The 12,548-nt window shown below is 50.2% G+C and overlaps 1 protein-coding gene across 10 annotated transcripts in view; it reads right to left on the bottom strand.

Annotated features, from left to right (window-relative positions):
- DAB2IP (DAB2 interacting protein) overlaps positions 1-12,548 on the bottom strand; it is a 134,131-nt gene that overhangs the window by 104,471 nt on the left and 17,112 nt on the right. For 6 of the 10 annotated variants that reach the window (XM_030817742.1, XM_030817745.1, XM_030817746.1 and 3 more), the window contains exon 2: positions 1,622-1,725. In XM_030817742.1, the coding sequence (XP_030673602.1) occupies positions 1,622-1,725 (104 nt within the window). Of the gene's footprint in view, positions 1-1,485; positions 1,726-11,737; positions 11,884-12,548 lie in introns of those variants that run through there. The other 4 variants (XM_030817743.1, XM_030817749.1, XM_030817755.1 and 1 more) reach the window with 4 other exon arrangements.

Here is a 12,548-nt window from a genome sequence, read left to right as displayed (position 1 = left end):
ACCCCCAGTTGGGTACTCAGAATCACCTCCTGGGGAAAGCTTGTTAAAATGCAGATTCCCAGGCCCTGCCCTGGCCCAATGGACTGAAATCTTAAAGAAGGACAATAAGCTAGTTTTTAAGGCATTTTTATAACATATCGACAGTGGAGAGAATCAGTGGCCCTGGGGAAAGCCCCATCCCTTTGGCCTGGTACTGGAGGTTCCACGTGACCTTGACTCAGCCAGGCCTCCCAGCCTTACCTCCTACCCCGTCCTCCAGATCCCCTCAGCTCCAGCTCCACCAAGCATTTCTGCATGCCACAAACACATCAGCCCCTGACCTTATGAGCTCACATTCTCATGCTGACACTAAGTACTAGGAAAGAGAAGAGCAGGCTGCTGTGATGGGGAAAACCAAGAGAGCTTCCTTGAGGTGGTGTGGTCAGGAGTTGATATCTGAGCTGATGCCCAAGGGATGAGGAGCCAGCCCTAAGGCAAGCAGAGGAAATTTCTAGGGTGCCTCCATACCTTTGCAACTGCTGTTCTCCCTCCCTGGAAATCCTCCCCTCTCTCTCTGTCCTTGCCTAGCCATTTCCTACAGACCCTTCAAGACGCAGCTCAAAAGCCAGCTCCCGTGCGACCCCCTCCCAACACACTGGGAATAGCCAGTCACTTCCAGCTCCCCTGGAGCCCCTATATGATGCTATCCAGTGACAGCCAGGCCTGCACACTCTCTGTTCCCGCCACCCAGAACCTTCTTTCCTCTGCTCGCACACAGCAGGCATGCCAGAAAAACTGATGAGTGAATGAATGGATGAACAAACCATCCAACATCCACCTGCCCTACAGACCTGAGCTTCCTGGAGAAAGGAATGTGTCTATGTCATCGCTGCGTTTCTGGTGCTTGGCACAGCCCTGTAGAGAGGTGCACACAGTAATGCTCCTGAATGAGGGAGTGAAGGGACCCAGAACTCTGGTGTGTGTGTGTGTGTGTGTGTGTGTGTGTGTGTGTACACGCAGAAATGCAGAAGGGCATGAACAGTCAGACGTTAAGGGTCCTTGGGTTCTGTTTCCATAAAGTTGTTTAGGTTTGTAATTTTTAAAAAGTCTGTGTGCTGGTGGGGACCACTCAATTCAATAGCTACGATATATATTCTGTTTTGTCGGTTCTAAGCCATCATCAGTTGTAAGATATAGCATTATTTTATGTACCACCAAGAAAGATTTAAATTATGGTATGCCATGAGAGGTGTTAAAATATATGGAAACAAAAATAGTGCATCTTTTCAGGATTGCAGAAGCACAGCGTGTGTGCGCCCTCAAGGGTACATTTATCTAAACTAAAAAGAGCCTCTTTTCTTCCCGGGCCAGCTCAGCGCTGGGCCCCATAGCCTTTGGTGCTGTCTGTCCTCTACCTGCCCCCTCCCTCTCAGGATGGGACCCCCCATGTGGCCACCGGGACCAGGGCTGAGCCACGGAGATGGGAGCAGCTGAGGGATTGGATACCTAGAGCAAGGGAGGCCGGATGCTCTCCGGGTCCATGAGGCTCCAGGAAGGGGGGCCGCGGGGTCACAGAGCAGCACCCCGGGCGAGGTGGTGATGGTGGTGGCAGTGGCGGTGGTGGTGACGCAGAGATAGTTACCGTGACCCGGAACGGCGTGGCGGCCGAGGGCTCCATGCTGGGGCTCTTCTCGGAGAGGCTGCCGGGCAGGCTGCGCCGAGAGCCCGGCCTTTCTTGAGGCGACTCTGCCAACAGAGGAGAAGAGAGAGATTGAACAAGAATAGCCAAGGCCACACAGCTAGGGCCTCCTGCCACTCCCATCCCAGCCAGGACAACAGACAAACTGGTCCCTAGAAAATGGTCCAGGCACTATGGAAAAGTCTGGCAGTTCCTCCAAAAATTAAAAATACAAGTACCACATGATCCGGCAATTCCACTCCTGGGTATAACCCAAAATAATTGAAAACAAGTTTCAATTTAGCAGATTCACTTCACCTCTCTGGGTTTCTACTGGCACCAGCTGTGGTGCTAGACCTATGGGACCATGAGGCCAGGCCTCCCAGTGTCTGTTTGCCCAAATTAGAAAAGATTTGCTACAAAATGAAAGGCCAGAGGCAGCATGCTGGGGCCTAGGACCCCGAGGCTGAATCCCCAGGGTCCAGAGTTAGGACTCAGGGTCAGTTCCCCGCCTTCTTTTCCTGTGTAAAATAGAGGGTGTGTGTGTGTGTGTGTGTGTGTGTGTGTGTGTGTGTGTGTGTGTGTGTGTTTTTACTTGGTGCCAAGGACTGGAGATGACTACTGCTCTTACTCCCTGACTCACTGGATTGATGAAATCAGCTCAGAGAGAGAAAGGGGCAGCCATGGAGTCACACAGCAAAGTCAGGGTTGAATCCAGGCTCCTGGTGTCAGCTTGGCTCCTCACCCGACCCCATGCTCTGAAGCACCACCTGCTTTTCTCCAGACCCCGAACTGATCCACCAGGTGGGAGCTCAACAGCCTGGGAGTCACCCATGGAGCTGATGGGACCTCCTTTACCCACAGATGGGGAAACTGGGCCCTGAGAGGAGCTGTGATGTGCCCGTGGTCACACTGAACATCGAGGGCAGAGTCTGGGCCAGGCCAGGCTCTCTCCTGACCTGACACCCCACACACCTTCCCCACGGAGCCAGCCGCCTGCCGTAAGCTCTAAACACAAAGTTAATAAAGTTTAGATAAATGCAAATGTTCACAACAGCCCAATAGTGGAAACCCAAGTGTCCATCAGCAGAAGCATGGACACACACACATGGTACTGACATGCAAGGGAATACCATTCTGCTCTAAAAAGGAATGATGTTCTGATTTAAGCTGTAACGTGGATGGGCCTTGAAAACATTACACTGAGTAACCCAAAAGGACATATTTTGTATGATCCCACCCATTTATATGAAATATCTAGAAGAGGCCAATTAGTAGAGACAGAAAGTAGATTTGAAGTTAGCAGAGGCTGATGAGAGAGGGGAACAAAGAGTTATTGCTTAATGGTACAGAGTTTCTGTAAAGGGTGATGAAGAGTTTTAGGAATGGATAGTGGTGATGGTTGTAGATCATTACAAATGGACTTCATGCCACTGAATTGTACACTTAAAACTAGTTAAAATGATAACTTTTATGTTTTACATATTTTATCACAATTTTTTAAAAAGGGGGAAAAAAAAGGCCTGGCACAGTGGCTCACACCTGTAATCCCAGCACTTTGGAAGGCCGAGGCGGAGGGATCACCTGAGGTCAGGAGTTCGAGACCAGCCTGGCCAACATGGTGAAACCCCGTCTCTACTAAAAATACAAAAATTAGCCAGGAGTGGTGTCGTGTGCCTGTAGTCCTAGCTACTCGGGAGGCTGAGGTGGGAGAATCACTTGAACCCGGGAGGCGAAAGTTGCAGTGGCCCGAGATCGTGCCACTGCACTCCAGCCTGGGCAGCAGAGTGAGACTCTGTCTCAAAAAAAAAGAGGGGGAAGGTTCCCCAAAACCCCCACTGTTTGTAATGTAGTGGGCTCCCTGTCACTGGAGGCATACAAGCAGACAGATAACTGAGCCATCTCCTGGGATGCCACACTTGGGGAGCTTGGATGACTTCTCAAGTTTTCTATTTGTTTTAGAGACAGGGTCTCATTCTTTCGCTCAGGCTGAAGTGCAGTGATGCAATCATACTCACCCAGCCTAGAATTCCTAGGCTCAAGCAATCCTCCTGCCTCAGCCTCCCAAGTAGCTGGGACCACAGGCGCACCTCAACACAACTACCTAATTTTAAAAAAAAATTGTAGAGATGCGGTCTTCCTTTGTTGCCCAAGCCAGTCTCAAACTCCTGGCCTCAAGCCATCCTCCCACCTTGGCCTCCCAAAGTGCTGGGATTACAGGGCTCAGCCACTATGTCAGTCCCCATGTTTTTTCAAACATGAGAATCTGTGACTGCTGGCTTCCAGTTCAGACCTTCTTTTCCAGAGGCTTTAAATTTGGGAGGCCTAGAAAGGCCAGCGGGAAATCCAGAATCCAGGACAGCAGCCAGCCACTCGGTGCTCACCGGTTACTGCTACAACACCAGGAGGCGCTCAGGGCAGCCATAGCTTCCATGGTTCAAGAGAGGCTGATCATCTGGGTTTTTCAAAATATGAAGTATTCTGACTCTTAAATGGTGGCAGCTTATTGAAAACTTTTAGTCACGGCCTTAGCACACCTACATAAAACCTTCTGAGTCTGTCCAACCTGCCAACCTGGCCACTTTCCTCACTGGTTCCCCCACAACAGTGTGGCACCAGCTGCCTCTTTGCCATTGCTCCAGAGGTGGCCCCCAACAGAGGACTCCCTTCCTGCTCCCTTTCCCCAGCCCGGTCCATCCTGCAGCTCTCCCCTCTACCTCTAGCTCTTGCCTCGCTTTTGCCTCCTACAGCAATAACTAGACCTGAGTCTCCTATCAATGCTCTCATTTGCAGTGTGTGTGTGTGTGTGTGTGTGTGTGTGTGTCTGCAGGACTCCCAACACCTATGCCTAAGCTGGCTGCATCTCCACCTTCCCAGCACCCTGCATGGAGCCTGGTGCGTGGGGGGTGCCTGGGAAAGACCTGTTGACTCGCAAGGGAGAAAAAGGACAGGGCAGAGGTTTCCCTGGTAGGTGTGAACACACAGGGGTGTGGAGTGAGATGGGAATGCCCAGACAAACACACGTGCATGTTTATATTCATGCAGATACTCCAATGTGTACACTCCCAGACCCACCCCAGGTACACATTGAGCAGGGGACGTGCGCACACACACACAGGACAGATGACATGGGGTTCACACAAGGACCAGGCTTTCCAGAAGGCAGAACAGGATGCTGGGGCGCTGTGTGCTTTCCAGGCCATTCCCTCCACACAGTCACATGGACAGGAGTCCACAGAAGTACAGGCTTCATCCTGAGCCTTGGCTCATGGCCAAGCAGGCAAAGCTGTCCTGAGACTGGTTCAGGCCCGCTGACCTCCAGGCAGGCCTGAGGCAGGCATTGACACCAGGTTCAGACCATCCAGCCCCAGGCGCCTCTTCCAGAAAAGCTCCCTTCCCACATGGCTCATCCTCAGCCTGGCGCCATCTGTCTCTTAAGGCCCTTGCTGTTCCCGCACGGTGCTTCCTGCTTAGAACTTTCCTTGGACCTCCTCCTCCACAATCTCTCTAGTCGCACTCAAGGGATAACCACTCTTTCTGGAGGTTTTGCTAGGAAAATTCTTCCCATGCTTTCCTGTCTGCCTTCATCTCTCACCCCTTCGCACCACCCACCTGGAGCACCCTCCTGTGCTCTGTGATAGCACATGCCACCTCCCTCTGAGAGGCTGTCACCCATAACCTATGTCCCATCTGCTATACTCAGCCAAGCTGCCAATGACCAGAGCAGAAGCTGAGGCTCAGGGTGCAGTCACCAGCCCAAGGTCACAGGGCTACTGAGCACCAGAGCAGGAATGATGGTCCAGTGTGTCTGGACTGAGTCCATGACTCCTTCAGCCCTAAGTCCCATGCGTCCCAACACCCAGCCAAGGGGCCAACACATAGGAGGTACTCAGGGCTTAGTCTCGGGATGCAAACCTTAGCCAGAGGCAGACCCCCGGGTTCAGCCACCTCTCTAGGGAAAGCGGTAGAAGTGGGAGATGGGCAGTGCCAGGCACAGTCAGGACCCTGAGCCCAACTGCTTCTAATGCTCTCAATGCCCTCAGAAAGAAGGGACTCCTCACCCTGGCACCCAAGGCCATTCTACCTCACACACTCTCTGGCTTCTGTTCTTGCTAACCCTCTGCTGTACCTGGCACAATGCAGGAATGTCCCACCTCCACACCTTTACCCATGCTCTCCCCCTCCCTAGAATTCTCTTCCCTGGAATGGCCTCCTGCAGGAACTGTCATCCTTTGAGCTCTGGGGCAATGCTGGGGGCGCCCAGATCACTTCAGGCAGAATGACTCACAATCCCGCACATCAGTCAGCCCTGCAGACTTGCTACTTGGCGTCTCGGCAGGAAGATGGGTTGTCTGTTTCCCACCCCCACCCAGAGCCAGGCACCCTGCAGTGCTTAGTCAAGATTCCTCCATCAAACCAACAAACACGGGGTACCCACTGCAGTTATGGAACCTGGTTGGCAGAGTCAGGCTGCCCCACAGGGGTCTTGGGATCACCAGGACGACAGGAGCTGGAGCTTCCAGGAACTACCCTCCCTCTCCTGACACACACACACACACACACACACACACACACACACACACACCCCTGGCCACAGCTTAACACTTTCCTGGGTAGGTGGGCCCTCACCACTCCAGGAAAGAGGTGCATGGAGTCCCCTGGTAGAACACTGGGTGCCCAGTGAGGATGTCTTTCCACTGAGACCAACACTAATGCCCAGAATCCTGCCTCTTGCCTCCTGGGTCTGGGCCAGGAAGCTCTCAGAGGTTGCTTGGTCCAATCTCCCATTCGACAGATGATGAAGCTGAGACCAGAAGAAAAGAAACGTGTGTGTGATCCCTCAACAACAGGTCTATAGCAAAGAGTGCTCCCAAAAGTCTTTAACTTCCATTCAGAAGCCCTGGCTACACCCCTCCACCTGAGAAGGTAGCAAGGCCAGCAAGGAGCCCAGGGGGCGGGAGGATAGGGGCCCACTCTCCCTCCTGCACAGGGCAGCTGGCTCTCCTCCCTGACCTCTCCAGTCTCCCAGCCCACACCCAGGGCAAGGCCTGCACTCCATACGAAGCTGGAGGGGAACCTGGGGCACCTTCCCAGGTATCTCCTGTGTGGCCCCTATTTCCATTCTCCACCTCTCTGCGTACTGCCTTCTGCTCCAGGGCACTGGCCTGTATGGACTCTACCATCTGAGCTTCTAGACCCTCAACTTTCATGTGGTTTGGCCAAAGAGGAGCCCTGGCAAGAGATGAGGGGAGGAGGGAGAGTCGTCTGGGCTGCCTGCCTCCTCCACGGAAGGTCCCAGCCACCATCAGGATGACCCTATCTTCTGGACCTTTGCCTCCCAGCAACCACGCTCTCCCCTCCTCCGTGGGGCCTCAGGGAAGCAGCCCCTGCTGTCCCTAGCTTTGGGGTCCTGCACTGCCTCTGTGGTTCCCGAGGCCTGCCCACACCTTCATAAGCAGCCCCTCTATCAAACGCTCCTCTAATCACCATAGTCTGAAGCACCACCTGCTTTTCTCCAGACCCCGAACTGATCCACCAGGTGGGAGCTCAACGGCCTGGGAGTCACCCATGGAGCTGATGGGACCTCCTTTACCCACAGATGGGGAAACTGGGCCCTGAGAGGAGCTGTGATGTGCCCGTGGTCACACTGAACATCGAGGGCAGAGTCTGGGCCAGGCCAGGCTCTCTCCTGACCTGACAGCCCACACACCTTCCCCACGGAGCCAGCCGCCTGCCGTAAGCTCTAAACACAAAGTTAATAAAGACATGGATCGCTGGGTTCTGGAACCACGTTTCTCAATGTTTTTTCATTGTCACTCTCCCTTAAGAGTCTTCCTAGACACTTTTTTCCTAATTTCCCCTCCATAAAATTTTAATATCACAGACATACAGTATCTTTTGTGTACTGTGTGTATACTGGGCTTTGTACAGTAAGGTTTTTTTTCATCTTCTAGCCCAAGAACCAACTTTTTGCCCACTTAGGGGCAATCTCGCCCCTGCTGAGAATGCATGTTCTGGACCCTTTCAAATGTAATCCCACAGGACAACCTGGGCAGCTCTATAGTGAGGTCCATTTTCCAGATGGAGAAACTGAAGTTCTGAGAAGCAAAAGTGACTTCCTCTAAAAGTCCTCCAGGGAAGAAGCAAGAGTATCTGCTGAGAGTCCCTTAAACTGCCCCCAAACCCACACTTCCAGCCCCAGAGAAGATGGAGGGGACATGGAGCATGGGGTCGGGTAGGGAGCCAAGCTGACACCAGGAACCTGGATTCAACCCTGACTTTGCTGTGTGACTCCATGGCTGCCCCTTTCTCTCTCTGAGCTGATTTCATCAATCCAGTGAGTCAGGGAGTAAGAGCAGTAGTCATCTCCAGTCCTTGGCACCAAGTAAAAGCACACACACACACACACACACACACACACACACACACACACACACCCTCCATTTTACACAGGAAAAGAAGGCGGGGAACTGACCCTGAGTCCTAACTCTGGACCCCGGGGATTCAGCCTCAGGGTCCTAGGCCCCAGCATGCTGCCTTTGGCCTTTCATTTTGTAGCAAATCTTTTCTAATTTGGGCAAACAGACACTGGGAGGCCTGGCCTCATGGTCCCATAGGTCTAGCACCACAGGTGGTGCCAGTAGAAACCCAGAGAGGTGAAGTGAATCTGCTAAGATCACACAGTATGAAAGTGGCATTCCTAGGGCTAGATCACTGGAAGGGAGACCCCGCCGATCTCTTAAGAGTCCGCCCCAGACCTTCCAGCATGATCCAGCAGTCTTTCCTCCTCGGCTCAAACTCATTGTATGACTTCTATGTGACCTCTCGGTCACCTAGTCTGCAAAATTAGGCCATGGGACCAGCTGATCCTGGATCCCCTTTCCGCTAGGAGGTTGAAAGGGTCTCCATTTACCAGGCTGTCTTCCTATTCTTGGAAGCCACAGCCGGAGAAATGCATTTTAACCTTCATGTGTTTGCAAAAAATAAATAAAATAAAATCAGTTTCATTCAAATGCTGCTGGCTTGGTTGCCATGGATACCACCTAATCATGAAGGATGACTGTTACTTGTTCCCATGGAAACACGGCGGCCTGAGGAACATCCTGTAATTTCAGACAAGACACCAAATTTCAGTTGTCGGGTTGCATTGCCCAGATCTTAATGCTTAAAAGCAGGTAGAGGCAGCAACCTCTAACGCTAGCGTCAGGAGAAAAGAAGTCGGCAAGGGTGTAGAACGAGGAGGTGCTGGACAGGGGTGTCCCTGTGTCCTCGGCAGTGATCGGGAAAATGCAAATTAAAAGTCTCAGATGCCATTTCATACCTTTTGGAAAGGTCCTAGACCAGTCCAGAATTTAAAAGAAATTAAGTAAAAGAAATGAAAAAGAAACCAGTCTAGAAATTAAAAAGAACTGTGACTCCAAATGTTGGCAGAGATGCACAGAATACTTTCATCACTGCTGGTGGAGTGAAAAGGGCTTGAAGAACAATTACACAATAGCCAGTAGGAACCGACAACACATATGTGCTAGGGCCAGAACCTTCCCTCCTACTCATCCAGTCAAGAAAACTGCTTCATCCTGCACACGTGGAGATCTGCACAAAGATACTGACCGCAGCACTCTTTGTAGCAGCGAAAAGTTAGAAGCAACCTAAATGTCCATCAATAGGGTAACAGTCATTCAATAGAACATTACACAGCAAGGAAGGGAGGACACTATTCACATGGAACACAATGGCACTACAAAGGACCTAGAGCTACAGAGATCAACATGAATACAACTCAGAAATATGATGTCGAGTGAAAAAAATCAGTTGCAAAAGGAAACGATGTGTAATCCACTTATATACCTTTTTTTTTACAAGAATGTTCACAGCACCTTTATTTTTAATAGCCCCAAAACTGGAAACAACCAAACATCCTTCTATAGATGAATGGCTAAACAAACTGTGTTGCATCCAGAATGAGTAAGGCAGAATGACGGTCCCCCAAAGAAGTCCACACTCTAATTCCCAGAACCTGTGAATATGTTGCCTTACATGGCAGAAGGAACTTGGCGGATGTGGTTGAGGTTAAGGATTTTGAGATGGGAGATCATCCTGAATTATCGAGGTGAGAATAATCTAATGATATGAGTTTGTTGTTGTTGTTCTGAGATGCAGTCTAGGTCGGTCGCCCAGGCTGGAATGCAGTGGTGCAATCTCAGCTCACTGCAACCTTCGCCTCCCGGGTTCAAGCAATTCTCCTGCCTCAGTCTTCCAAGTAGCTGGGATTACAGGCGTGCACCACCATGCCTGGCTAATTTTTGTTTTTTGTTTTGTTTTGTTTTTTGTTTTTTTTAGATGGAGTCTCACTCTGTTGCCAGGCTGGAGTGCAGTGCCACGATCTGGGCTCACTGCAATCACCACCTCTGAGGTTCAAGCAATTCTCCTGCCTCAGCATCCCGAGTAGCTGGGACTACAGGTGTGTCACCATGCTCAGCTAATTTTTGTATTTTTAGTAGAGACGAGGTTTCACCATGTTGGCCAGGATGGTCTCGATCTCTTGACCTCGTGATCCTTCTGCCTCGTTCTCCCAAAGTGCTTGGATTACAGGCCTGAGCCACCGCGCCCGGCCTAATTTTTGTATTTTTAGTAGAGATGGGGTTTCACCATATTGGCTAGGCTGGTCCCGAACTCCTGACGTCAAGTGATCCACCAGCCTCGGCCTCCTAAAGTGCTTGGATCACAGCTGTGACCCACTGTGCCCAGCCAAATGATATGCATTCTTAAATGTGGAAGAGGGAAGCAAGAAGGTGAGTCAGAGAAATGTGATGAGGAAAGAGGCAGGAGAAATTCTAAGCCTGAGAGGAACTCCATCTGCTGTTGCCAGCTTTGACACAGACAGAGGTGGTCACGAGCCAAGGAATGTGGGTGGCCTCGATCTAGAAACTGGGAACAGCCCTCAGCTGATAGCCAGCAAGAAAACAGAAACCTTAGTCTTACAACTACTTGGAATTGAATTCCCCTAGCAAGGAATTAGCAATGAAATGGGTTTTTCCCTAGAGCCTTCGGAAAAGAACGCAGCCTGCTGACACCTTGATTTTGGTCTGGCAAGACCCATGCCAGAGTTCTGACTTGCAGGGCTATAAGATTAAAAACCTGTGTTGTTTAAGCCGCTAAGTTTTAACTTGTTACAGCAGTCATAGAAAACAAATACACACACTACAGAATACTACTTAGCCCTGAAAAAGAAACACACTATGGATACACACGACAACTTGGATGGATCTCCTGGGCATTATGCTGTGCGAGGAAAGCCAGTATCAAAAGGTCACATAGTGTATGATTCCATGTACACGGCATTCTCAAAGGGATAAAGCAATAGAGATGGAAAATGGATTAGTGGTTGCCAGGTGTTAGGGATGGTGGTGGGGCAGGCAGGTGGGTGTGATGTTAAAGGAGGAGCACAAGCGACATCTTCGTGGTGATGGAATAGTCCTGGATGCTGATTGCAGTGGTGGTTACTCAAATCTACATACATGATGAAATGGCAGAGAACTATACACAGGCATGGTAGCAATGTACACAAAAGATCTGGAATAAAAGCCCCTGACATCGGGAAGCTGGCTTGGCATGCGCGACTATGCCATGTTATTCTCCTTTTAGGCATAATTGCAAAAGACACAACCTCAGACAAGGTTACTCTGAGGCCATGATGAAGTGAGACAAAACAAGGTCACTACTTAATGTTTGTTGAAGTAACCCATAAAGACAAGGTCACTGTGCCACCCACAAAATACCAACCATCACCCTCTCTTGGTTGAAATCAGTGACTGCTGCTACTTTACCAGTCACAGCTTTAGCCCCCAATGCCAGTCTCCTCTTCCTAGAGATAGGACTCAAGCTACGCAATTATAGACTTGCCTCTGCCTTCTGACAGCAGATGCAATTCATCTAGTGTGAATCCCACTCCCTTTGACCTCCCCCAAGTCACCCAACCAAAACCCAAATCCTATACTAGGTTCTTCCTAACACACTCTTACTGAGATGCCCCATGGTGCCTGCTCTCCCTCACTGCAATGAGTAATAAATGCAACTTACTCAACTAGAGGTGTGCTCTTGGTGGGTCTTTGGCTAGAGGGCAACTGCAGCTGGAGGATCCGTCCTATAGTTATGTAAGATGCAACCATCAGAGAAAACTGGGTTCTTGGGACTTTTCTGTACTGGTTCTGCAATTGCTTGTCAATCTATATTTCAAAATAAAAAGTAAGGCTGGCTGGGCGCGGTAGCTCATGCCTGTAATCCCAGCACTTTGGGAGGCCGAGGTGGGCGGACTGCTTGAGGCCAGGAGTTCGAGATCAGCCTGGCCAACACTCAGCCTGGCCAACATGGCAAAACCCCGTCTCTACTAAAAATACAAAAATTAGCTGGACATGGTGGTGGATGCCTGTAAACCTAGCTACTTGGGAGGCTGAGGCACGAGAATTGCTTGAACCTGGGAGGTGGAGGTTGCAGTGAGCCAAGATCACACCACTGAACTCCAGCCTGGGTGACAAAGCAAGACTCTGTCTCCAAAAAAAAAAAAAAAAAAAGTAAGGCTTACTATGGACCCTTTAAGCTGAATTACACTTGCTGTCTATGTGATTAATATGATGTTTTACTTTGTTTACATGTGCATGCACTTACATAGAAAAATATCATATTACACAGTAGCCAAAAACTTATCAGACGTTCTCTTTGGAGAAGGGGACAGGCTATGAATGGAAACAGATGACTGTACAATTTCCCGAATGAAAAATAATTAGACTTCCCAAAACTAATAGTAAAATTAAAATATAAATAGGTGATATGACTCAGCACAAATTGTATTCGCTGAATACATCTGAAGAGAAAAGAATAGAAGGAAGAGAAA

This window comes from Nomascus leucogenys, chromosome 8 (assembly GCF_006542625.1).
Source record: "Nomascus leucogenys isolate Asia chromosome 8, Asia_NLE_v1, whole genome shotgun sequence".
NCBI lineage: Eukaryota > Metazoa > Chordata > Mammalia > Primates > Hylobatidae > Nomascus > Nomascus leucogenys.
This window is presented reverse-complemented; position numbering and strand designations above follow the sequence as displayed.